This window comes from Scyliorhinus torazame, chromosome 11 (assembly GCF_047496885.1).
Source record: "Scyliorhinus torazame isolate Kashiwa2021f chromosome 11, sScyTor2.1, whole genome shotgun sequence".
Classification (NCBI taxonomy): Eukaryota; Metazoa; Chordata; class Chondrichthyes; order Carcharhiniformes; family Scyliorhinidae; genus Scyliorhinus; species Scyliorhinus torazame.
In genome coordinates, this window is record NC_092717.1 from 54,628,246 (window position 1) to 54,654,346 (window position 26,101).

At 48.3% G+C, this 26,101-nt stretch overlaps 1 protein-coding gene across 6 annotated transcripts in view; it reads left to right on the forward strand.

Annotated features, from left to right (window-relative positions):
• The window catches only part of pdcd6ip (programmed cell death 6 interacting protein), a 153,551-nt gene that overhangs the window by 77,180 nt on the left and 50,270 nt on the right, over nt 1-26,101 (forward strand). For all 6 annotated transcript variants that reach the window (XM_072467293.1, XM_072467294.1, XM_072467297.1 and 3 more), the window contains 3 exons: nt 13,441-13,564; nt 16,503-16,680; nt 23,975-24,086. In XM_072467293.1, the coding sequence (XP_072323394.1) occupies nt 13,441-13,564; nt 16,503-16,680; nt 23,975-24,086 (414 nt within the window). The remainder of the gene's footprint in view (nt 1-13,440; nt 13,565-16,502; nt 16,681-23,974; nt 24,087-26,101) is intronic.

Sequence of the window (26,101 nt, forward strand, 5' to 3'; positions counted from 1 at the left end):
CTAAAAGCAGGCAGGATTAAGCAGACCGTCAACCATTGGATGTGGACTTCCGGTGGCGGCTATGAGTGAGCAAGTCGCACGTTTGGTGGCTCCCGCTCTGGCCGGACTTTTGGACCTTTTTCCCTGACTTTCGCGTGGTTTTGAGTTCTGGCTTCGAAGGCGCAGACAATCAGAATCTGGTCCCACACAGTGGTGCATCGAACAGAGAACCCCAAGGGACTGAAAAGGAAGAAATAAAAAGATAAGCAAGGGCTGGGTGGAGGTCGCCGTTGAAGACAACATGGCTGATGTTCGGACCCCTGCTGCGACGGCCCAGCCATCTACGGCGGAGCTGATGCAGGTCATCCAGGAGGGCTTTGCCCCGATAAAGGAGTCGATCGATTGGCTGGAGCGCAGGCTGGATGCCCAGGATCGGACGATTCAGAAGTTGGAGACAGCGCTGGCGGATCAGGTGGAGCACCAAACGGTGGTCGAACTAGAAGTGGGGATGCTGAAGGATCAGCAAAAGAGGCTGCTGGAGAAGGTGGAAGATCTGGAGAACCGAGCTCGCCGGCAGAACTTAAGAATTGTCGGTCTCTCTGAGGGGGCTGATGCTGGCGCGTTTGTGGCGAATATGTTCCAGAAGCTTCTGGGGGAGGGGGCTTTTCCCCGACCGTTGGAGGCGTACAGGGCGATGGTGAGGAAGCCACGGCCGGGAGACCCCCCAAGGATGATGGTGGTCCGGTTCGACAGATTCTTGGATAAGGAGTGTGTTCTCCAGTGGGCCAAGCGTACTAGGAGCTGTAAGTGGGACAATAGCATATTGCGGGTCTATCAGGACCTGATTGTGGAGGTGGCCAGAAGGAGGACAGGCTTCAGGCAAGTGAAGGCGATCCTGTTTAAGAAGACGGTGAAATTTGGGCTCCTCTATCCGGCGCGTCTTTGGGTTACGCACGAGGACCAGCACCATTATTTCGAGTCGCCCAAAGACGCGATGGACTTTGCCAAGAAGCAGGGACTGGCGCAGAACTGAGAACTTTTTGGTTTCAAGTTGTAGCCTTTCTGAGCGATTGAATATGTTTTGATTCCCGTTTTTCTTCTGCTTTTTAAGTTTGGGCGAAGATGGGAGAGTAAAAGTTATTCGTTTTCTATGGGTTTTTGGTGTTTTGATGGGGTTGGATGGTGGAGGCTTTTTACTTGTTATTACTCTGATTTGTACTTTGGGGGGGGTTCTTTGTGCGGGTTTTTGTCTGTTTTGGGTTGTCTCCTATGGTAATTGGGAGATTGTTTGATCTCGGTTTGATGAGGGAAGTGGATTCGGCAGGCGGGTGGGGGGGGGGGGGGGGTGTGTGAGTAGGGAACAGTAGGTGGGAGACCGCTTTGCGCCGGAGGTGAGGATCACCAGGCTAGCTGGGTGAGCTAGTCTACGGAAGCACAGTAGGGGGTGTGTATAGGTTCAATATAGGTCAGGGGTTAGGTTACAAGGTGGTGTTGCGGGGGGGGGCGGGCGGAGGGGGAGAGTTACTCTGCTGACGAGGGAGGGACTTAGGTTTTGGGACAGAGAGGAGGTCGGGCCGATGGAGGCATGGGCTGAGGGCGGGCCCAGGAAAGAGGATGGCTGATCGGCGGAGAGGGGGGGCGTGGTGCCCCCCAACTAGGCTAATCACCTGGAATGTTAGAGGGTTGAATGGGCCTGTCAAGAGGGCACGGGTGTTGGCGCATCTGAGGGCTCAAGGCGGACGTGGTGATGTGCAGGAGACTCACCTGAAAGTAGCGGATCAAGTTAGGCTAAGGAAGGGTTGGGTCAGTCAGGTCTTTCATTCGGGGCTGGATACCAAGACTAGAGGGGTGGCGATGTCAATCAATAAGCGGGTGCAATTCCAGGTGGGCAGTATAGTCTCGGACAGGGGTGGGGGGGGGGGGCTGTTATGTCATGGTGAGCAGTAAGCCAGAGGGGAGGAAGGTAGTCTTGGTCACCGTGTACGTGCCGAACTGGGACGATGTAGAATTCATAAAGAGGGTACTGGGGAAGATACCGGATCTGGACTCGCATAAGTTAGTGATTGGAGGGGATTTTAATATGGTCATTGACCCCGGCCTGGACCGGTCATGTTTGAAAATGGGGAGGGTGCCAGCAATGGCAAAGGAACTGATGGGGTTCATGAAGGTTTAGGCAGCTGACGGGGAGGGAGTTTTCTTTTTATTCGCATGTGCATAAGGTTTATTCCCGGATTCATATTTTCATTTTGAGCAAGGATTTGCTGACAGGGGTGGTGGACACTGGGTATTCGGCCATCACTATTTCGGATCATGCCCCACACTGGGTGGAACTGCAGGTTAGTGAGGAGAGCTTCCAGCGCCCGCAATGGCGTTTGGACGTGGGCTTGTTGGCGGACGAGGCGGTGTGCGAGAGGGTGAGGAAGTGCATGCAGAACTACCTGCAGGTCAACGCACGGGGGAAGTCTCAGCAGCGGTAGTCTGGGAGGCACTGAAGGCAGTGGTGAGAGGGGAGCTGATTTTGATCCGAGCTCATAGGGACAGGACGGATAGGGCAGAGCCGGACCGACTGGTTAAGGAGATTCTACAGATAGATAGGAGGCACGCGGTGACCCCAGGGGTGGAACTGTTAAGGGAACGTCGGAGGCTGCCGGCTGAGTTTGGGGTGTTGTCCACAGGCAAGGCAGTGGAGCAGCTTAGAAAGGCGAGGGGGATGTTTTATGAACATAGGGAGAAGGCCAGCAGAATGCTGGCACAGCAGCTTAGGAAGAGGGAGGCGGCCAGGGGAATAGAAAAGGTGGTTGATGGATGGGAATCTGGTAGGGGTCTCGGTTGGACTAAACAGGGCATTCAGGGACTTTTATAGCAGACTCTATCGCTCGGAACCCCCCACAGGTCCCGAGGGGATGAGACGCTTTTTGGACGGACTGACCTTTCCAAGGGTGTGGGCAGGGAGCTGGTGGACGGCCTGGGAGCTCTGATCAGGGCCGAAGAAATAGCTGAGGGCTTGAAGGCAATGCAGTCGGGTAAAACCCCGGGGCCGGACGGGTACCCAGTGGAATTCTACAAGAAATTCTCGGGGCTATTAGCGCCGTTGCTGGTCAAGGTTTTCGATGAGACGAGGGATAAAGGGGTGCTGCCCCCGATGATGTCACAGGCGTTGCTAACTGTTTGGTTGGTTCAATTGCTCTGCTTTATTACCTTGGCTCTCGAGTTGCCAGGTATCTTTATGATACCGCCACGAGGTTCAAATCCAAGTAATGATCAATAACTCAATACACCGATTAGTAAGATTCAAATCAAAGCACATTTATTATACACCGTAATCGCTACTCATGCACAAATTCTACGTCTAAGCTACTTCTACAACTAACAGGCCTATACTTAACTTCGGACTGGCCCACCAGGTCAGGGGAACAAATGGCATTTTGTTCGGGTTCTGAGTCTGCGGGATTCGAAGTTGGTACGGATTGGTAGCTTGGAGCGCCTATCTCGTAGCGAGCGTTGAATTAAGACTTGCGGTCTGTCGGCGGTCATTGCACCGGTCACGGTCAAGGTTGGTTTGTGTTGCTGGGTGACCCAGGCAGGAAGAAGAGAGCGAGTTGAACTTGGGGGCTTAACTCTTATAGTCCCCAGGGGCTGCCCGCCTTTCGGGGCGGACCCTGTACCTGGTTCTAGGTGATTGGACATCGTTCCAATCGCTTGGTTCGATTTCTCCAATACTGGAGCGGTTCCCTGATCGATGGGCGGTCTTGAGGTGTTCGTTAACCTCTTTTGTGTTGGCTCCTGCTGGCGCCGGGGAGTCTGGCTTAGTTTTGTGTGTCCCAAATGTTGCTATTGTTCCTGGGGATTGCTCATTAGTATGTAGATGGCTGCTACATTATTATGCTGATGGTCGCTGGTATCGATGCTGTCTTATCATAGAATTTACAGTGCAGAAGGAGGCCATTCGGCCCATCGAGTCTGCACCGGCTCTTGCAAAGAGCACCCTACCCAAGGTCAACACCTCCACCCCATCACCCAGCAACCCCACCCAACACCAACGGCAATTTTGGACACCAAGGGCAATTTATCATGGCCAATCCACCTAACCTGTACATCTTTGGACTGTGGGAGGAAACCGGAGCACCCGGAGGAAACCCACGCACACACTGGGAGGATGTGCAGACTCCGCACAGACAGTCTGGGCTTTTGCAGAATTAAATACACAGCAAACCTGAACCTGCTGGTTTCTGCCTGTGTTGGCTGAATTTCCCTTCAGCCTTTGTCGTTCACCATTTTAAATCGAGAGTTGGCCAATTTAGGTGGCTACACAGGCCACTATTTCGTTAATATTGAAGCGGCACAAGAACCCGGAGCAATGTGGGTCTTATTGGCTGACCTCACTGCTTAATGTGGACGCTAAGCTGCTGGCCAAAGTTTTGGCCTCCAGGATTGAAGATTGTGTGCCGGATGTGATTATGGAGAATCAAACCAGATTTGTTAAGGGTAGGCAGTTGGTGGCCAATATAAAAAGGCTGCTCAACGTGATTATGATGCCCCGGGAGAGGCGGGTCTTGGAGGGACGGTGTCGGTGTTTGCACTATGTTTATTGTTCCTTGTACACAGTTTTTATACTGTTGTTGCTTGTAATGCCAAAAATACCTCATTAAAATTGTTTGTTTAAAAAAAAAACATTGGATGTGAGTGGGGCAGCACGGTAGCACAGTGGTTAGCACTGCTGCCTCACTGCGCCGAGGTCCCAGGTTCGAATTGGGTACTCTAAATTATTTTTATATAAAAAAACCCCCATTGGATTTGAGCAGCATTCTGCAGCGCTAATGTATCCAGCTGGGAATGGTAGAAGTCAGCTAGAAGAAGAAAGAGTTTGCCATTAGTTAGCACCTTTCACAACCTTGGGTAATGCTCGGCAGTGAACTGCTTTTGAAGTGTAGTTTCAATTATGAAACACAGCAGCTAAATTATGAACAGCATTGTCCCACAAACAACAATGAGACCATGAGTAGGTAATCTGTTTTGGTGTTGTTGGTTGAGGAATAAACATTGACAAGGACATATATTGCCAACCCCTACATTTCTTAAAATGTCTTTTATATTTGCATGAAAGTCCCTTGCTTTAATGTGATTTCTTTTTTTAAAAAAATAATTTTTATTAAAGGTTTTCATAAAATATCAATAACAAAATGAGAAAGAAAAAAGAACCCAACAGGGTTAAGTACAAAACACAATCTAAAAAAGCAACCCCCCAAACCCTCCCCCCCCCCCCCCCCCCGTACCCAAATAATAAATTAACATTAACACCCCGACTTAAGACAACAGGTGTATACACCCCCTCAGACCCTTCCAGTGTAAATAGCATGAACAAAAGTAAAGTAAACCCCCACCCCCCCACCCCCCGAGCTGCTGCTGCAATTGACCAATGTCTATCGTTCTGCCAGAAAGTCTAAGAACGGTTGCCACCGCCTAAAGAACCCTTGTACCGACCCTCTCAAGGCGAATTTCACCCTCTCCAATTTAATGAACCCTGCCATATCGCTGATCCAGGCTTCCACACTTGGGGGCCTCTTATCTTTCCACTGAAAGAGAATCCTTCGCCGGGCTACCAGGGACGCAAAGGCCAGAATTCCGGCCTCTTTTGCCTCCTGCTTTCCCGGCTCCTCTGCCACCCCAAATATTGCGAGCCCCCAGCCTGGTTTGACCCTGGATCCTACCACCCTTGACACCGTCCTCGCTACGCCCTTCCAAAATTCCTCCAGCGCTGGGCATGCCCAGAACATGTGGGTGTGATTTGCTGGGCTCCCTGAGCACCTAACACACATGTCCTCACCCCCAAAGAACCTGCTCATCCTTGTCCCGGTCATGTGTGCCCTGTGAAGCACATTAAACTGTATGAGGCTGAGCCTCGCGCATGAAGAGGAAGAGTTCACCCTCCCGAGGGCATCTGCCCACGTCCCCTCTTCGATCTCCTCTCCCAACTCCTCCCACTTACCTTTCAACTCCACCACCGAGGCCTCCTCCTCCTCCTGCATCACCTGGTAAGTTTCCGAGATCCCCCCCCCCCCCCCCGAGAGCACCCTGTCCTGTACTGTGTGTGGCCGTAGCCATGGGAATTCCACCACCTGCCATCTGGTAAACGCCCTTACCTGTAAGTACCTGAAGGTGTTCCCCGGGGGGAGCCCATACTTCTCCTCCAGCTCACCCAAGCTCGTGAACTTCCCGTCCACAAACAGGTCCCCTAACTTTAGTATGCCTGCCCTGTGCCACCCCGAAAGCCCTCCACCTGTTCTTCCTGGGGCGAACAAGTGGTTTCCCCCGTAATGGGGTCCACGCTGAGGCCCTAACTTCCCCGATGCCGCCTCCACTGCCCCCAAATTTTGAGGGCCGCCACCACCACCGGGCTCGTGGTATACCTCCTTGGTATACCGCCGTTGCCAGCGCCCCCAGACTTGTACCCACACAGGATGCCGTCTCCAGCCTCTTCCATGCAGCCCCTCCCCCTCCATCACCCACTTGCGCACCATTGTCACATTGGCAGCCCAGTAGTACCCACAGAGGTTGGGCAGCGCCAGCCCCCCCTATCTCTACCCATCTCCAGGAACACCCTTCTCACCCTCCGAGTCCCTCGCGCCCACACAAACCCCATTATGCTCCTGTTAACCTGCCTGAAAAAAGCCTTCGGGATAAACACTGGGAGGCACTGGAACAGGAACAAAAACCTTGGGAGCACCGTCATTTTGATTGACTGCACCCTACCCGCCAGGGACAGCGGCAACGCGTCCCACCTCTTTATCTCCTCCTCCATTTGCTCCACCAGCCTTGTAAAGTTAAGCCTATGCAGGGCCCCCCAGCTCCTGGCCACATGGACCCCCAAATATCTGAAACTCCTCTCCGCCCTTTTTAGTGGGAGCTCGCCAATCCCCCTCTCTTGGTCCCCTAGCTGAACTACGAACAGCTCGCTCTTCCCCATATTGAGCTTGTACCCCGAAAAGTCCCCGAATTCCCTAAGGATCCTCATTACCTCTGGCATTCCTCCCACCGGGTCCACCACATACAGCAGCACGTCGTCCGCATAAAGCGACACCCTCTGCTCCTCCCCACCCCGCACCAACCCCCTCCAGTTCCTCGACTCTCTCAGTGCCATAGCCAGGGGTTCAATCGCCAAGAGCGAAGAGCAGGGGACACCCCTGTCTCGTCCCTCGGTGCAACCGAAAGTACTCTGACCTCCTCCTATTTGTGGCCACACTCGCCATCGGGACCTCATACAACAGCCTAACCCACCTGACAAACCCCTCCCCAAACCCGAACCTCCTTCAGCACCTCCCACAGGTACCCCCACTCTACCCTATCGAAGGCTTTCTCAGCGTCCATCGCCACCACTATCTCTGCCTCCCCCTCCCTCGCCGGCATCATGATAACGTTCAAAAGCCTCCGCACAGTCGCGTTCAACTGTCTCCCCTTCACAAACCCCGTCTGGTCTTCATGGATGATCTGCGGCACACAATCCTCAACCCTCGTGGCTAAGACCTTCGCCAGCACCTTGGCATCTACATTTAGCAAGGAAATCGGTCTGTAAGACCCACATTGCAGGGGATCCTTGTCCCGCTTCAGGATCAAGGAGATCAGTGCCCGGGACATCATTGGGGGTAAAGCCCCCCCCTCCCTTGCCTCATTGAAGGTCCTAACAGCAGCGGGCCCAACAGGTCCATATATTTTTTACAGAACGCGACTGGGAAACCGTCCGGCCCCGGTGCCTTCCCCGCCTGCATGCTTCCTATCCCTTTGATCAGCTCCTCCAGCCCAATCGGGGCCCCCAGTCCCGCCACCAGTCCCTCTCCCACCTTTGGAAACCTCAATTGGTCCAGGAAACGGCCCATCCCTTCCTCCTCCCGTGGGGGCTCGGATCGGTACAATTCCTCATAGAAGTCCCTGAAGACCCCATTGATGCCAACCCCACTCCGCACCACGCTCCCTCCCCTGTCCTTAACTCCCCCGATCTCCCTAGCTGCGTCCCGCTTCCGAAGCTGATGCGCCAGCATCCGGCTTGCCTTTTCCCCATACTCAGACCGCCCCCTGGGCCTTCCTCCACTGCACCTCTGCCTTCCTGGTGGTCACCAGGTCGAATTTGGCCTGGAGGCTGCGCCTCTTCCTCAACAATCCTTCCTCGGGTTCTTCCGCATACCTCCTGTCTACCCTCACCATCTCCCCCACCAGCCTCTCCCCCTCTTCTCTCCCCCCCCCCCCCCCCCCCCCCCCTCCACTCCTTGTGGGCCCTGATGGAGATCAGCTCTCCCCTCACCACCGCCTTCAGTGCCTCCCATACCATCCCCACTCGGACCTCCCCGTTGTCGTTGGTCTCCAAGTACCCCTCTGTACTTCCTCGGACCCGCTCGCTCACCTCCTCGTCCGCCAACAGCCCCACCTCCAAGCGCCACAGCGGGCGCTGGTCCCTCTCCTCCCCATCCCCAAGTCCACCCAATGCGGGGCGTGGTCCGAAATGGCTATTGCCGAATACTCGGTATCCTCTACTCTCGCTATCAGCGCCCTACTCAAAATGAAAAAGTCGATTCGAGAATAAGCCTTATGGACATGTGAGAAGAATGAAAATTCTCTAGCCCCTGGCCTTGCAAATCTCCAAGGGTCCACCCCTCCCATTTGGTCCATAAATCCCCTCAACACTCTAGCTGCCGCCGTCCTAGGCCTGGAGCGATCCAGTGCCGGATCCAACACCGTGTTAAAGTCTCCCCCCATTATCAGGCCCCCCACTTCCAAGTCTGGGATCCGACCCAACATACGCCGCATAAAACCCGCATCGTCCCAGTTCGGAGCATACACGTTGACCAGTACCACCCTCTCTCCCTGCAACTTACCACTTACCATTATGTACCTACCGCCATTATCTGCTACAATGCTCGACGCCTCGAATAACACCTTCTTTCCCACCAAGATCGCCACCCCTCGATTTTTGGCATGTAGCCCCGAGTGAAACACCTGACCTACCCACCCTTTCCTCAGTCTTACCTGGTCTGCCACCTTCAGGTGTGTCTCCTGGAGCATAACCACATCCGCCTTGAAGCCGCTTCAGGTGCGTGAACACGCGGGCCCGCTTAACCGGCCCATTCAGTCCCCTTACATTCCAGGTTATCAGCCGGATCAGGGGGCTACCCGCTCCCCTCCCCCGCCGACTAGCCATGACCCCTCCTCGGCCAGCCACGCGCCCGCACCCCATACCCGGCCCGTTCCCCACAGCGGCATACCCCCGTCTCGACCCACCCCACTCGCTCCAGCTGCATCTTGATCTTAGCAGCAGCAACTCGATCCCCCCCGGCTAGGACCCATCCTAGCTGGTTTACTCCCCCCATTGCACTTCCGCAAGTCAGCTGACTCCTGCTGACCCCGGCCACTCCTGCCTCCCCTTCGACTCCTCCCATTGTGTGGCACACCCTCCTCTCCTGCTCCCCATTCACAGGCTCTCCCCTCCGTTCTGAGCGCGGGAAACAATCCTCGCTTTCCCGCCCCCCCACTGTCTTCGGCACGGGAATAAAATCCCGCGCTCTCCACCTACCAGGCCCCGCCACCAACCAGAACAGTGCCCAACCCGCCCCATCAACCCTCCCCAACCTGAAATAGAAAAAGAAACCCAAAACAATGCAAAGGCACTCCTGCCGGCGAACCAAAAATAGGCATAACATATCCACCGCAGTCCCCAATCGCCCATCCCGACCCTCAGTCTGTGTCCAGCTTCTCGGCCTGAACAAAGGCCCACGCCTCCTCCGGAGACTCAAAATAATGGTGCTGGTCCTTGTAGGTAACCCTCAGTCGCGCCGGCTGCAACATGCCAAACTTCACCCCCTTCCTGCGCAGCACTGCCTTCGCTCGATTGTACCCGGCCCTCCTCTTCGCCACCTCCGCACTCCAGTCCTGATATATCCGAACCTCCGTGTTCTCCCACCTGCTGCTCCTCTCCTTCTTGGCCCACCTGAGCACACACTCCCGATCGACGAACCGATGGAACCGCACCAGCACCGCCCGCGGAGGCTCGTTAGCCTTGGGCCTCCTCGCCAACACTCTCTGGGCCCCTTCCAGCTCCAGGGGCCCCTGGAAGGACCCCGCTCCCATCAGTGAGTTCAACATGGTGACCACATAGGCCCCCACGTTCGGCCCCTCCGGGAGGCCCAGAATCCGCAGATTCTTCCGCCTCGACCGATTCTCCATCTCCTCGAACCGCTCCTGCCATTTCTTGTGGAGCGCCTCCACCTTTACCGCCAGGACTAAGATCTCGTCCTCATTGTCAGAGATCTTTTGTTGAGCCTCTCGGATCACCACCCCCTGGGCCGTCTGTGTCTCCAGCAGCTTATCAATAGAAGCCTTTATCGGCTCTAGCAGGTCCGTTTTAATCTCTCTGAGGCAGTGCTGGATACCCTCCTGTTGCTCCTCCGCCCACTGCCTCCACGCTGCCTGGTCTCCGCCCGCCACCATTTTGTCCTTCCCTCCCTTCTTCTGGTCGACCACCACCTTTTTTGTCACCCCGCTCCTAGTTAAAGCCATATACTGACGGGGAGCTATTATTAACTCCTTCCCACACCGGGAAACGTCGAAAAGTGCCCTTGGGGGCCCTGAAAAGAGCCCAAAAGTCAGTTTTTGCGGGAGCCGCCGAATGTGCGACGTAGCTCCGCATAGCCGCAACCGGAAGTCTCGAGAGGGAATCCTTTTGGCAGTGTTCGCTTCACCAATCTGCCCCAAAATGTCTGTGGAAACTCCTGAAAAAGGTCTAAGAGTCCGTTCCAGACAGGAGCTGCTGAATGCGCGACCTACTCCTCCATGGCCGCCACCAGAAGCCTCGTCCCCGCTTCTTCAGTGGCCTTGGTGAGATCTTTTCACAGTTGTTCCCTCTGCTGTTAGAATTCACTTTTGATAAAGGCCCTCAGGTCAGTTTGCAACTTTAAGCTTGCCCTTCCCCCGCCTGCATGCTGGAAGAGGCCCTGTTTATCCTGTTGCAGCCAAATCTTTTACTGTTTCTGCCGGGTCTGGTAGCCAAAAGACATAACATTCCTGGGGGACACTGTCAGGGGAATGTTGCAGTCTTCTTGCCACACCGGGAAATGTCAAACAAATGCCATGTAAAAGAGCCCAAAAGTCCGTTCCAAGCGGGAGCTACCGAATATGCGACCTAGCTCTACATAGCCGCACCCGGAAGTCCTTTAATGTGATTTCTGACAGCATCTCTGTGCTGCATTAAGATGTGAACTTGGATTATGCGCTCAAGTGTCCAGGGTGCTACCACTGACACCATCCAGTCAGCCAATGTGGGTGGAGTGGAGTGTTAGCTTTACACATAACAGAACATAGCATGGAGGTGCAAGAATGAAGGTTGAAGTGCTTGAAAGCACTTGAACACCTTGGGATGATGGACTTGAATAATGTGGAACGACTGGAGGAGCTGGGGTTTTTCTCCTTGGCAAAGCAATGCAAGAGGAGATTTAACAATTAGTAAATAATACGAAACCGTTTCCTGGTGGATGGTATGTGAAGATTGAAGATAATTGGCAAACCAGAGGGGAGATGAGAATGTTATAGGGAATGATATAGATTGCATTGAAAGTGTTGTGGATGTCGTGCAATAACTTATAAAAATGAGTTTTATTTTTATATGAAATGGAGAAGTTTGTAAGCCTAGGCAGAAAAGCAGTGATCTGTTTGGGTAGCTTTTGCTTTCAAAAGTCATGTGTTTGATTCTCATGTCACCTCCCAAAGCCACCTCCCAAGGCCCTGCCTTGCTGTCACTCTCCAGCCAATTTGGTTCACTCCCATGTGTTATTGAAAAGCAACTGACTACATTGGACACAGTAACGGTAATGGATGTGACTGTTGCATCAGAACTGGCCACCCCAGAAACCAAGGTTTTCCCACGCAAGTATGACCTTGCATCTAATTGACAACGTAAAAGAATTGCTCATGTATGCCCTGTCTACAGTCTAACTTGGCCAATTCTGCCGTGTTGGTCTTCTCCCAATCACCAGCCAAGTGATGGAAGGAGTCATCAACAGTGCTAAAGAGCTCACCAACAGCTTCAATTCGGCTTCTGTCAGAAGAACCTGACACACAAAAGCTTTACCATTATCACCTCATGATATTATTGATGCCCTGAAGTAGTCCTGCATTGCCAGGCCAACCATCTGCAGCTTCACCAGTGATCTATTCTTTGTTTTGGATTGGGAGTATGAGTGCCTGTTGTCTGGTCCAGTGTTCAACATCTCTGGTAATCAAGCAACCAATATCCGCCTGTCATTAGATGTGGTGAGCAAGACCTTGGCTCATAAGTGGGATAACAATTATCACCTAAGTGCTGGGTAATGGCTATCTCTGGTTGGGGAAAAAAAGCACAGCCACTGCCCCCATCTTCATGACATTGGCATTGCCTTGTTCCCTTTCAACGTCTTTGGGGTGGACACAAGCCAGAACTGAACAACATCAGTCATAACACTGTTGACAAGAGCAGGTTAGTGGCTTGGTTCATGGCAACGAATGACTTGTATCCTGATCCCTCAAAGCTGTTTCACTTTTTACAACACTTGGATCAGAAATCAGATGAGCTACTCACCCATTTGCCTGGGTGGGTGTAGCTGCATCAAAACTAAGAAAACTGAGTACCATTCAGGATCATGTGACCTAGTTGATTCATCCCCATTTCATTGAAAATGTCACCACTAGCTGTAGTATGTATAGAATTCGGGACAGCAACTCGCCATGCTTTCATTGATTGGACCATTGAGCCCTGCAACCTGGGCAGCACTCGGGTGAACACTATTATTGCCAAATTCTCCACTAAATTAGTCACCAATTTGCACTCTAATAAAAGCGAAGTGGGAAATATCATCACTGGGGGAAAAATCCTGAAATCACACCTAATGCTGTGGTGGGGAGTATCATCACAAGGATTGCAGCAATTGGGGGAAGTAGACCACCACCACCTTGAGGCAACTCGGGCTGGGCAATAATTATGCACTTGTTAGCATTGTGCACATTTGAAGAACAAATAAAAGCGAAGCAATTACTGAAGTCATACTCACTATCTCTTTCTGACCATTTGATTTTTAACATGCTTCCGTTCAATAATTAAAGTATAAAATGTGTCGTAAATTAGCAGGCATGTTTGGTTCTAACTTCAATGTTTAACTTTTTTTGAAGACTGGCACTGGTCATTTTTAAACTACATTGGTGACTTATCCTTACAGCAGTGAAATTAATTCTAAATATCTAAATGATGTTCACTTGCAATGATATCTGCAATTTTGGCTATCATTTTGGGTGCATAGTACCCTGAGTGACAAATTTAATTCCCTCAAAAATATTAATGCGATGTTTTCACATGGGGATGAAATAGAAGTATTATTGAACATTTTTGCACTTTTAGTTGATATGGCTTAATTACTAAGAACATGTTTTTAAACAAATTTTCATATTTAGATCTATTTGCAAAGATGGTTCCTTTGGCAGTGCAGCAATCTCTGAGTATATACAATCAGAGAAGGGCTGACCTGGTTAACAGACTGATAGGACAAATGAGAGAATCCACAAATCTAGCCAATGGGTAAGTAAGAAACCTCTAGTTAAGCTACTAATACCAGAATCGCATTCTTTACACAGTCCACTTTGTACTATATACTGGTATGTTTCTGGTTTCCTTTAAGTAAGAGCATAAGTTCACAAGATAGTTCTGTATGATGGCATTGTTGATTTCAAAAAAATCTCTGTTTTTGCTTAATATTCCAAGCTAATAATACTATTCATGTAAATACCTTATGGATGAATGAACAGCCTCAACTTAAATATCAAATTAGTGCGCTATAATTTTTTACACCGGAGTTTAATACAGGTTTAAAACTGTTTACTATTCCCTCTGATTAATTAATTAATTTCAAAACAGCGAGGATATATATTGGGCTGATTCGTGGGATGGCAGGGCTGTCATATGAGGCGGCACTGTGTCGATTAGGATTATATTCATTGGAGTTTAGAAGAATGAGAGGGGATCTCATAGAAACGTAGAAAATTCTAGATTAGACAGGGTAGATTCAGAAAGAATGTTCCCGATGGTGGGTGTAGTCCTGAACAAGTTTTAGGATAAGGGGTAAACATTTTAGGACTGAGGTGAGAAGAAATTTCTTCACTCAGAGAATGGTGAACCTGTGCCATTCAGTATCACAAAGTAGTTGAGGCCAAAATGTTGCGTATTTAAAAAAAAAAATAGATATAGCTCCTGGGGCTAAAGGGATCAGGGATATGGGGGATGGCGGGATCAGGGTATTGAGCTTGTTCAGCTGTGATCAAAAGGAATGGTGGAGCAGACTCGAAGGATAAATGACCTCCTGCTTCTATTTTCTATGTATGTTTCTAAAACCTTTAATTTGCAACATATTTTGTCTGGAGCAACTGAACTTAGTTTTCTGTCTTCGCTGAATCAGTTGGAAAGCAGTAATGCTAGTGGGTCAGTTTTCTCTACTCTGTACAAACGTTTCGTCCATGGCCCCCAATATATATATCTTACCAAGACGTGTTTGTTTGTAAAGCTAGATGGAAAAACTCAACTATACCCAGGTGAGATTCTAGGGAGGTTAGTCATCCAACAAATATCAAGAATATTTATTTTCTGTGGCTGAGTCAGTAAAGGCACTTTTGATTGCAAAACTCAGGTGTGCAGCTCAGAAAGGCCCAAGGCTTCATTTTCATGATGCTTTAAACTAGTCTCATTCAAGGAAATAATTGTGATATTACAATTGACCCTGAGTTAGGATGGGGGGCAAACTCAGTCACAGCAAATGTTCTTGAAAGCTATTTGGTAATCTGTGCTGGGAAGTATGTACATGTAGAGCAGAATACCTGAGGTAGCGGCTATGGCTCAGGGCAGGGCGTCCTGCAAGCTGTCCAAGCAGTTGCTGATGAAAGTCACATAAGACATATTAGGCCACTCGGCCCATCGAGTCTGCTCCGCCATTCAATCATCGCTGATATTTTCTCATCCCCATTCTCCTGCCTTCTCCCCATAACCCCTGATCCCCTTATTAATCAAGAACCTATCTCTCTCTGTCTTAAAGACACTCCGTGATTTGGCCTCCACAGCCTTCTGCGGCAAAGAGTTCCACAGATTCACCACCCTCTGGCTGAAGAAATTCCTCCTCATCTCTGTTTTAATGGATCGTCCCTTTAGTCTGAGATGGTGTCCTCTGGTTCTAGTTTCTCCTACAAGTGGAAACATCCTCTCCACGTCCATTCTATCCAGGCCTCGCAGTATCCTGTAAGTTTCAATAAGATCACCCCCCCCCCCCAATATCCTTCTAAACTCCGAGTACAGACCCAGAGTCCTCAACCGTTCCTCATACGACAAGTTCTTCATTCCAGGCATCATTCTTGTGAACCTCCTCTGGACCCTTTCCAAGGCCAGCACATCCTTCCTTAGATCCGGGACCCAAAACTGCTCATAATACTCCAAATGGGGTCTGACCAGAATCTTATACAGCCTCAGAAGTACCTCCCTGGTCTTGTATTCTAGCCCTCTTGACGTGAATGCTAACATTGCATTTGCCTACTTAACTGCCGACTGAACCTGCACGTTAACCTTAAGAGAATCGTGAACAAGGACTCCCAAGTCCCTTTGTGCTTCTGATTTCCTAAGCATTTCCCCATTTAGAAAATAGTCTATGCCTAAGTTCCTCCTTCCAAAGTGCATACCCCTCACTTTTCCACATTGTATTTCATTTGCCACTTCATTGCCCACTCTCCTAGCTTGTCCAAATCCTTCTGCAGCCCCCTTGTTTCCTCAATACTACCTGTCCCTCTACAGATCTTTGTATCATCTGCAAACTTAGCAACAGTGCCTTCAATTCCTTCTTCCAGATCATTAATGCATAAAAGCCACCCAGGAAGTGAAGGAAATCCTGCAAGCGGAGCTACTCCACTTGGTGACAGGGTGCTGGCCCTTCTGCCAGGATCTTGATCAAGGACTGCTTTGTCGTCAACATTTCTGAGTGCATTGCTTCCTAGACTTCACATCCCATTCACTACAACAAGCAGCACACCATCTCTGTCAGGCAGATCCAGAGCGCCGTCCGCCTCATGTTGCCGGGGAGAGCACAGTCTCCAACGGCACGAAAGCGCTCCCCAAATAGATCAACTCTGTTTAGGTCGACCATATGAAGGATAAAGCTACACATTGGGTTCCGTGGTGATGTCCTCTATCAGAGCTAGCTGTTTCAGTTTATGGATTAAGATTAGTTGTGATGGACTGGTGCTATCGCTGCTCATGGAGCTGCACTGAGGGAGGGAGGGAGGTTAATATTATTGGTTAAATAGTAGAGAAAAAAAATAACTGTTTCCGACCTACGTTTGGAACCATAAATGGGAAAACATCACCAGTCATCAAGAATAAGAGTGTTGGATTAACTCAAAACATATTTGCTTACCAGAGGAGAGATGATGAGTAGCAATAGGTAATTGTATTCTAGTCATTATACTTTAATTTAATCTTTCAGCGTGCTGGCCTCCTTGAATCTTCCAGCTGCCATAGAGGATGTTTCTGGTGACAGCATTCCTCAGTCTATTTTGGAGAAGTCCAAAGTTGTCGCTCAGAAGGGTGGTCTACAGACAATAGATCAATTTATGAGGGATCTTCCAGAACTTCTGCAAAGAAACAGAGAAATTCTAGATGAGGTAACATTTGTATCGTATTTCCTCTCTCTGCTTCCTGTTTTGTGCTTTCTTTTAAACTGTTAAACTTCAGTTACAAGGTGGGCACTTTGCGAATGTGGACATGTTTTTTAACATTTTTTTAAAAGTATGTTTGTTAAACTTTTACATTGCAACAAAAACACAAGAACGCAAATATTCTAAACAAAGAAAAAATAAGTAACTAACTTAACACTACCTAAAACCCCTAAGCGCTGAGATTTTTGAAAAAGGAGATGAACGGTTGTCATCTCGGGCAGCGTCTCTCCACTGAAGCCCAGATGGTGAATTTAATTTTCTCTTAAGTGCAAGAAGTACACTAAGCCCCCTAACTAGCCAGAGACACTGGGCAGAACGGAGACCTCCAATCAAGCAGTATCCGTCTCCGAGCTATCAATCAGGCCAAGGCAACGACATCCACCTCTACGCCAGAATGAACTGCTGGTGAATCCTAAGCCCCAAATATGGCTATCAGCAGACACGGTTATAATTCCAAACACTGACATGGTGCTGAAAAAGGAAGCCCAAAAGCTGGCAAGTCTCGGGCAGGACCAAAACACATGTTTATGATCAGCTGGGGCAAGCAAACAGCGATCACATCTGGTCTCGACATTTGGAAAAAACTTACTCGTCCTTTACTTGGTCAGTTGCGTCCTATGTAGCACCTTGAACTGAATTAAGCTCAGCCTGGCACATGAGGACATGGAGTTGACCCTGTGAAGGACCTTTGTCCAAGGCTTGCTCGTGAGTATAAGGCCCAGTTGCCCATTTACAAGGATAAGTAGTCTGAATAAAAGTATTTGTGTGAACGCTGGCTGTAGGGGGCTTTGCCAACAAGCAGATCCAAGAGACCAAATCCAAATCTCCTGAGAATCTCAAATAAATAATTTCATTCCACCTTGTTAAATGCTTTCTCAGTCGAGAGATACTATCTGGCTCCTACACCTCTGGCTCAAGTTCAGGGGAGGGGGAAAGAATCCCATTTAAAAGGCAACTGATATTGGCTCCCTGTTACACAGCCTGTTTGACCCTCCAAACTTATACTTGGAAGGCAAGATTCCAACTGGAGTGCCAGAACGTTAGTGAGCAGCTTAACATCCGCATTTAAAATTGAGATGGGTTGAAAAGCCAACCGGAACAGAGACCTTATCAGCCCAATGCATTTTAAAATCTCGTTGGGGTGTAACGAGGAGCTTAACTCTCAACTTTTGTCTGCTTTGACAGTTAGGATGGCCTGGCTGTCCAGAAAACATGCTCGACTTGTCTGTGGGGGCTCCGATTTATACAGGTCACAGTAAAATGATTTAAAAGCCACATTGACCTGGATAGGGTTGGAAAGGAGGTTGCCGCCCATTGTATTCCCTGGAGATACCTGTAATACTGTGTGGATTCAAAACATGAATAATAATAATATAATAATCGCTTACTGTCACAAGTAAGCTTCAATGAAGTTACTGTGAAAAGCCCCTAGTCGCCACATTCCGGCGCCTGTTCGGGGAGGCCGGTACAGGAATTGAACCTGCGCTGCTGGCATTGTTCTGCCTTACAAGCCAGCTGTTTAGCCCACTGTGCTAAACCCGCCCCGTTTGGATGGAACATGAGTTGGAATCCACTTGGGGTAAGTCGGAGACACAGTGAGTCTCTGAGGAAGGAAATATGGTTGTGAAAGCAAGTTTTAGTAAACATCTTGTCAAATACCAAGATGGAAATGAAAAGCAAAGGTGGTGGACAGGGCGAAACAGACCAACGAATATCCTGTCTGAGAGAAGAGCAGTCCTTCTTCAGGTTAGGCATTCCTTGAAGAGAAGTGCCAGTGAATTAAAGACTAAGATAAAAGCAAATTATTGTGGATGCTGGAATCAGAAACCAAAGCAGAAAATACTGGCCAATCTCAGCAGACCTCACAGCATCTTTGGAGAGATCCCTCCTCTGGATCACTGTCTGTGGAGTTTGCACATTTTCACTGTGTTTACGTGGGTTTCACCCCCACAACCCAAAGATGTGCAGGGTAGGTGGATTGGCCACGCTAAAATTGCCCCTTAATTGGAAAAAATGAATTGGGTACGCTAAATTTATAGAAAAAAAAATCTTTGGAGAGAGAAGGGAGCTAACTCACATAAATTCAATGAGACTAAGGGGAAGAATAGACAGGGAAGAGATGATTAACGCAAATGGACAGGTGGTCTGAGGTGCATTTGTTTCAACGCGAGAAGTGTAGCAGGTAAGGCAGATGAATTTAGGGCTTGGATTAGTACCTGGGAATATGATATTGGTATTTCTGAGACTTGGTTGAGGGAAGGGCAAAACTGGCAACTAAATATCCCAGGGTATAGATGCTTCTGGAGGGATAGAGAGGGAGGTAAAAGGGGTGGAGGAGTTGCATTACTGGTCAGAGATGATATCACAGCTGTGATTAAGGAGGGCACGATAGAGGATTCGAGCACTGAGGCAATATGGGTAGAGCTAAGAAATAGGAAGGGTGCAGTAACATTGTTGGGACTTTACTACAGGCCTCCCAAAAGTGAGCGTGAAGTAGAGGTACAAATATGTAGACAGATTATAGAAAAATGTAGGAGCAATAGGATGGTTGTGATGGGAGATTTTAACTTCCCCAACATTGAATGGGACTCATGTAGTTTTGGAGGCGTAGATGGAGCAGAATTTGTAAGGAGCATCCAGGAGAGTTTTTTTTTTAGAGCAGTATGTAAATAGTCCAACTCTGGAAGGGACCATACTGGACCTGGTATTGGGGAATGATCCCGGCCAGGTGGCTGAAGTTTCAGTCGGTGATTACTTTGGGAATAGCGATCACTATTCCGTAAGTTTTGGAATACTCATGGACAAAGACGAGAGTGATCCTAAAGGAAGAGAGCTAAATTGGGGAAAGGCCAAGTATAACAAAATTCGGCAGGAGCTAGGGAATGTGGATTGGGGGCAGCTGTTTAAGGGTAAATCCACATTTGAAATGAGGGAGTCTTTTAAGGAAAGGTTGATTAGAGTGCAGGACAGACATGTCCCTGTGAAAATGAGGGATAGAAATGGCAAGATTAGGGAACCATGGATGACGGGTGGAATTGTGAGACTAGCTAAGATGAAAAAGGAAGCATACGTAAGATCTAGGCGATTTAAAACTGATGAAGCTTTGGAGGAATATCGGGAAAGTAGGACAAATCTCAAATGCGCAATAAAAAGGGCTAAAAGGGGTCATGAAATATCTTTGGCTAACAGGGTTAAGGAAAATCCCAAAGCCTTTTATTCGTATATAAGGAGCAAGAGGGTAACTAGAGAAAGGATTGGCCCGCTCAAAGACAAAAGAGGGAATTTATGCGTGGAGTCAGAGGAAATGGGTGAGATTCTTAATGAGTACTTTGCATCGGTATTCACCAAGGAGAGGGACATGACGGATGTTGAGGTTAGGGATAGATGTTTGATTACTCTAGGTCAAGTCGGCATAAGGAGGGAGGATGTGTTGGGCATTCTAAAAGGCATTAAGGTGGACAAGTCCCCAGGTCTGGATGGGATCTATCCCAGGTTACTGAAGGAAGCGAGGGAAGAAATAGCTGGGGCTTTAACAGATATCTTTGCAGCATCCTTGAGCACGGGTGAGGTCCCGGAGGACTGGAGAATTGCTAATGTTGTCCCTTTGTTTAAGAAGGGTAGCAGGGATAATCCAGGGAATTATAGACCTGTGAGCTTGACGTCCGTGGTAGGCAAACTGTTGGGAGAAGATACCGAGGGATAGGGTCTATTCACATTTGGAAGAAAATAGACTTATCAGTGATAGGCAGCATGGTTTTGTGCAGGGAAGGTCATGTCTTACAAACCTAATAGCATTCTTTGAGGAAGTGACAAAGTTAATTGATGAGGGAAGGGCTGTAGATGTCATATACATGGACTTCAATAAGGCATTTGATAAGGTTCCCCATGGTAGGCTGATGGAGAAAGTGAAGTCTCATGGGGTCCAGGGTGTACTAGCTAGATGGATAAAGAACTGGCTGGGCAACAGGAGACAGAGAGTAGTGGTGGAAGGGAGGGTCTCAAAATGGAGAAACGTGACTAGTGGTGTTCCACAGGGATCCGTGCTCGGACCACTGTTGTTTGTGATTATACATAAATGATCTGGACAAAGGTATAGGTGGTCTGATTAGCAAGTTTGCAGATGATACTAAGATTGGTGGGGTTCCAGATAGCGAGGAGGACTGTCAGAGAATAGAGCAAAATATAAATAGATTGGAGAGTTGGGCAGAGAAATGGCAGATGGAGTTCAATCCAGGCAAATGCGAGGTGATGCATTTTGGAAGATCTAATTCAAGCGCGGACTGTACGGTCAATGGAGGAGTCCTGGGGAAAATTGATGTACAGAGAGATCTGGGAGTTCAGGTCCATTGTACCCTGAAGGTGGCAATGCAGGTCGATAGATTGGTCAAGAAGGAATACAGCATGCTTGCCTTCATCGGACGGGGTATTGAGTACAAGAGTCGGCAGGTCATGTTACAGTTGTATAGGACTTTGGTTAGGCCACATTTGGAATACTGCGTGCACTTCTGGTCGCCACATTACCAGAAGGATGTGGATGCTTTAGAGAGGGTGCAGAGGAGGTTCACCAGGATGTTGCATGGTATGGAGGGTGCTAGCTATGAAGAAAGGTTGAATAGATTAGGATTGTTTTCGTTGGAAAGAAGGAGGTTGAGGGGGGACCTGATTGAGGTACAAAATTATGAGAGGTATGGACAGGGTGGACAGCAACAAGCTTTTTCCAAGAGTGGGGGTGTCAATTACAAGGGGTCACGATTTCAAGGTGAGAGGGGGAAAGTTTAAGGGAGATGTGCGTGGAAAGTTTTTTATGCAGAGGGTGGTGGGTGCCTGGAACGCCTTGCCAGCGGAGGTGGTAGAGGTGGGCACGATAGCATCATTTAAGATGCATCTAGACAGATATATGAACGGGCGGGGAACAGAGGGAAGTAGATCCTTGGAAAATAGAAGACGGGTTTAGATAAAGGATCTGGATCGGCGCAGGTTGGGGGGGCCGGTGGGCCTGTTCCTGTGCTGTAATTTTCTTTGTTCTTTGTTCTAACATTTCAAGCCTGGATGATCAAAGCTAGAGAGAACTGGAAATGGGGTCATCCTTTGTGTAGCCTGGTCTGATCTTCAATACATAGAGCATTACCAGAGTTTAGGCTCTTAAGATGAGCGAATGCTCTCAGGTTTAACGGGGCCATTCAAAGCCCTAACTTTCCAGGTAATCAGTTGGGATTGGAGGTCTCCCACCACCTTTCAAACTGGAGTGAGTCATTCCCAAAGGGACGTATTAAATCAGGGACACAATTATTACAAAGCAAGAAGATCCACCCAAGTTGGCCATTGAGCCAAATCAGATGACTCAACAAAGAGACCAGCAGACACTGTTAGCAACCTAAAATTAATGCTAAAACTCGCTGCACCCTGCCTCCCCAAAATGGCATCACAGTTGAGTATAATCACACCCAAAATTAAATGTAACGGTGGCAAGCAAGCACTTAACCTCTTGGAAATAATTAACAAAAGATAACTGAACACAAACTACTGTCATGAAAAAGCTGCAGAAAATCCTCTAATACCACTCCCGTTAACTAACATACCTTGTTAGCAGGGAGACTCACAACTGGAGAGTGAAAACTTTGTTAACTTAGTGCAATGCTGGCGACTAAAAGTTGTGCCGAATGATAATGAAAAGAGAAGGGGAGAAATAAGGTAATGTAAGGAACAAACATCAGAAATCACTCAAATAATTCAGGGCGTCAAGAATACATCCAAATATGAATATGAAAAGAAGCGAAATACAAAATGCCTGTACACAGAACCATATAACAGATTAAACAGAGAACAACTTGTGCTTTTGGACAAACAAATTAGCATCTCCCGGTGAGTTCAATAAAGTGGTCTTTTTCTCGGAGTGTTACTCAAATGCGAGCTGGATGAATCATCCTGAATTTGACTCCACTCTTGTGCAGGGTGGATTTCACTCTTGCTAGGTCTGCACTCGTGTCCTGATACAGCCTAATGGAGTGACCCTCCCACTTAAAATCCCGGTGCTCCCTTGCCCATTGAAGAACCAGCTCCTTCTCTTTGGAACTGTGAAATCCTATGATCACAGCATGTGGTGGATCTCCAGAGCAAGGCTTAGGTTGAAGCGAGCAATGGGCCATTTTGTGGAACAGTTCCGAGACGTACTGAGTAGGGATATGGTCCTCGATCACCTTTGGTAACCCCATAATACAAACATTCTGTCTTCTGGATGTGTTCTTTAGGTCATTCAGCTGTTATTGTTCTGTTAACTTAGACTACAGAAGCAAGACCTGACTCCTGGAGGTGATTCTATCACTATCCTCTGACAATAATTGTGGCTTCATGAGCTTCGACGGTTTTGCTGGTGGTTTCAAGAAACTAAACAAATGGGTAGAAGGCCTCAATTGATCTTTTAAGATCCGCTGACTAGCTTTGCCAGTATTTATTGAGCTAGATTGCCAAAATTTTGGTGAGAGTTCCGGCCGTTAGTGGAGTGGTTGGAGAAGAAGCTGCTATCTTGCTTCCAGTTGATCCCTGAGATGCTTCGGTCAGTTGACTGGATTCGGACCAATTCTTATTTGACTTTGTCTCCCTTGGGCATTTCATTGATTTAAAAAAAAAAAAAAAAATTTAGAGTGCCCAATTAATTTTTTTCCAATTAAGGGTTAATTTAGCGTGGCCAATCCACCTAGCTTGCACATCTTTTTGGGTTGTGGGGGCGAAACCCACGCAAGTATAGGGAGAATGTGCAAACTCCACACGGACAGTGGCCCAGAGCCGGGATCGAACCTGGGACCTCGGTGCCGTGAGGCCGCAAAGCTAACCCACTGCGCCACCGTGCTGCCCTGGGCATTTCAGAGATGAGAGAAATCTGCACAGCACAATTTCAGGATTTCCCCCCAGAGTTTTCCAAGAAGTTAGCTCGTGGCATCAGTAAAAAGAGTAAAAAAGTCAGGTTTCCAGTCGGAGCCACCTTCTGCGCGTCTTCCCTGCGTCGGGCCACTGGCAGCCCAAATGCGGACATATTGTTAACTGGTGTGCAATATCGCTTCACATCCTCACCAGATACTCCACGTGCACTTTTTGTCGAAGTTTAACATAATTTAAATGGGTTAATTCCCCCATTATAATAGCTGACACGGAAATCTTTGTTGTCTTCCCAAAAACAATTTGTATAGCCTTTTATGCTTGCTCCAGGACACAATTTTTATGTGGAAAAGTATTTTATTTTTAGGCACTGAAAATACTTGATCAAGAGGAAGTCTCTGATCATGAACTGAAAGCAAAATTTAAAGAACGCTGGAAAAGGACGCCTTCAAGTGAACTGTACAAACCCCTACGAGCAGGTAAATTAAAAACCTTGTTTCATTTTCTAATAAATCTGCTCCACTGTACCAGTAACCATGTGTAACATTTACTGTTGGAGTTCCTGTCCATTAGCGTTTAGCTGCTGAAACTAGACAACATTCTCCTCACTCCTTAAACCTGCTATTCTTGAGCTCTGACGGTATTTTCTTTTTAAATTTAGAGTACCCAATTCTTTTTTTCCAATTAAGGGGCAATTTAGCATGGCCAATCCACCTACCTCTAACAGGAGCGGCCTTTTTTACTTTGTCCCTCAGTTTGTTTTCCTTTCTTCTGTTTTGTTGGTGGACCTCAAAAGGTTGGCCAATCCACCTTCCCTGCACATCTTTGGGTTGTGGGGGTTTCAATTGTTGATCGTTGGGAGACGATCAATTTTGTCATTGCAATAATCTATAGTTAAATGGCATTTTTGTACCAAAATCTTCAGACATCCTGCAGTGTATATATGATGAGCCTGTGTATATTAGTCCATTCTGTTCCCCATTCGGAGATGGCCAAGATTTTGTGATTAAAGTCACAGTGAGACTGCAGATAGATAGATAGAATTTACAGTGCAGAAGGAGGCCATTCGGCCCATCGAGTCTGCACCGGCTCTTGGAAAGAGCGCCCCACCCAAGGTCAACACCTCCACCCCATCCCCATAACCCAGTAAACCCCACCCAACACTAAGGGCAATTTTGGACACCAAGGGCAATTCACCATGGCCAATCCACCTAACCTGCACATCTTTGGACTGTGGGAGGAAACCGGAGCACCCGGAGGAAACCCACGCACACACGGGGAGGATGTGCAGACTCCGCACAGACAGAGATCCAAGTCGGAATCGAACCTGGGACCCTGGCGCTGTGAAGCAATTGTGCTATCCACAATGCTACCGTGCTGCCCGTATGTTTACAAAGATGTTTACAAGTTACTGTCAGATACCCTCTTATCCCACAGGGTGTGCCGCAATTAATGAACTCTGCATTGGAATAAAGTTTGGGGTACTTGTCCACCAATTCCACATTGAAGGACCAAGAATAGTTGGGACCGGTGCTTGAATTTTTAATAGTGCGATACTTATTTGCATCTGGCTGAGTTCTAAAGGACATAGCTGCTAGACTGAGTCTGTAACAGATGATGAAAGAACCAACAAGGGAGAAAAACCTACTTGACTCTCTGTTCTCACCAATCTTACCTGTCGCTGAAGCCTCTGTACACAACCAAATTCGTTGGAGCGACCGCCACATTGTCCTTGTGGAGATTTAAGTCCCATCTTTATATTGAGGATAGTCTCCATCATTTGTGTGGCAGTACCACTGTGCCAAATGGGCTGGATTGTGAACAGATAGCTTTCAAGTTCAAGTTTTCAGCTTCAGGTTTTTAGGTGTCCAGATTACCACCAACCTGTCTTGGTCTCCCCATTCCGACAATATAGTTAAGAAAACCCACCAACGACTCTACTTTCTCAGAAGACTAAGGAAATATGAGCTACGACTCTCTCCAACTTTTACAGATGCACCATTGAAAGCATTCTTTCTGGTTGTATCACAGCTTGGTATGGTTCCTGCTCTGCCCAAGACCGCAGAAACTACAAAAGGTTGTGAATGTAGTCCAGTCCATAGAGCAAAACAACCTCCTATCCATTGACTCTATCTATATTTCCCGCTGCCTCAGAAAGGCAATCAGCATAATTAAGGACCCCACGCACAAACCCTCTTCCACCTTCTTCCATCAGGAAAAAGATACAAAAGCTTGAGGTCACATACCAACCGACTCAGGAACAGCTTCTTCCCTGCTGCCATCAGACTTTTGAATGGACCTACCTCGTATTAAGTTGATCTTTTCCCTACATCCCAGTTATGACTGTAACATTACATTCTGTAGTCTCTCCTTCCTTCCCTATGTACGGTATGCGTTGTCTGTATAGCATGCAAAAAACAACACTTTTCACTGTATACTAATACATGTGACAATAGTAAATCAAATCAAAAGGCTCAAAAACTCTGCACCCACG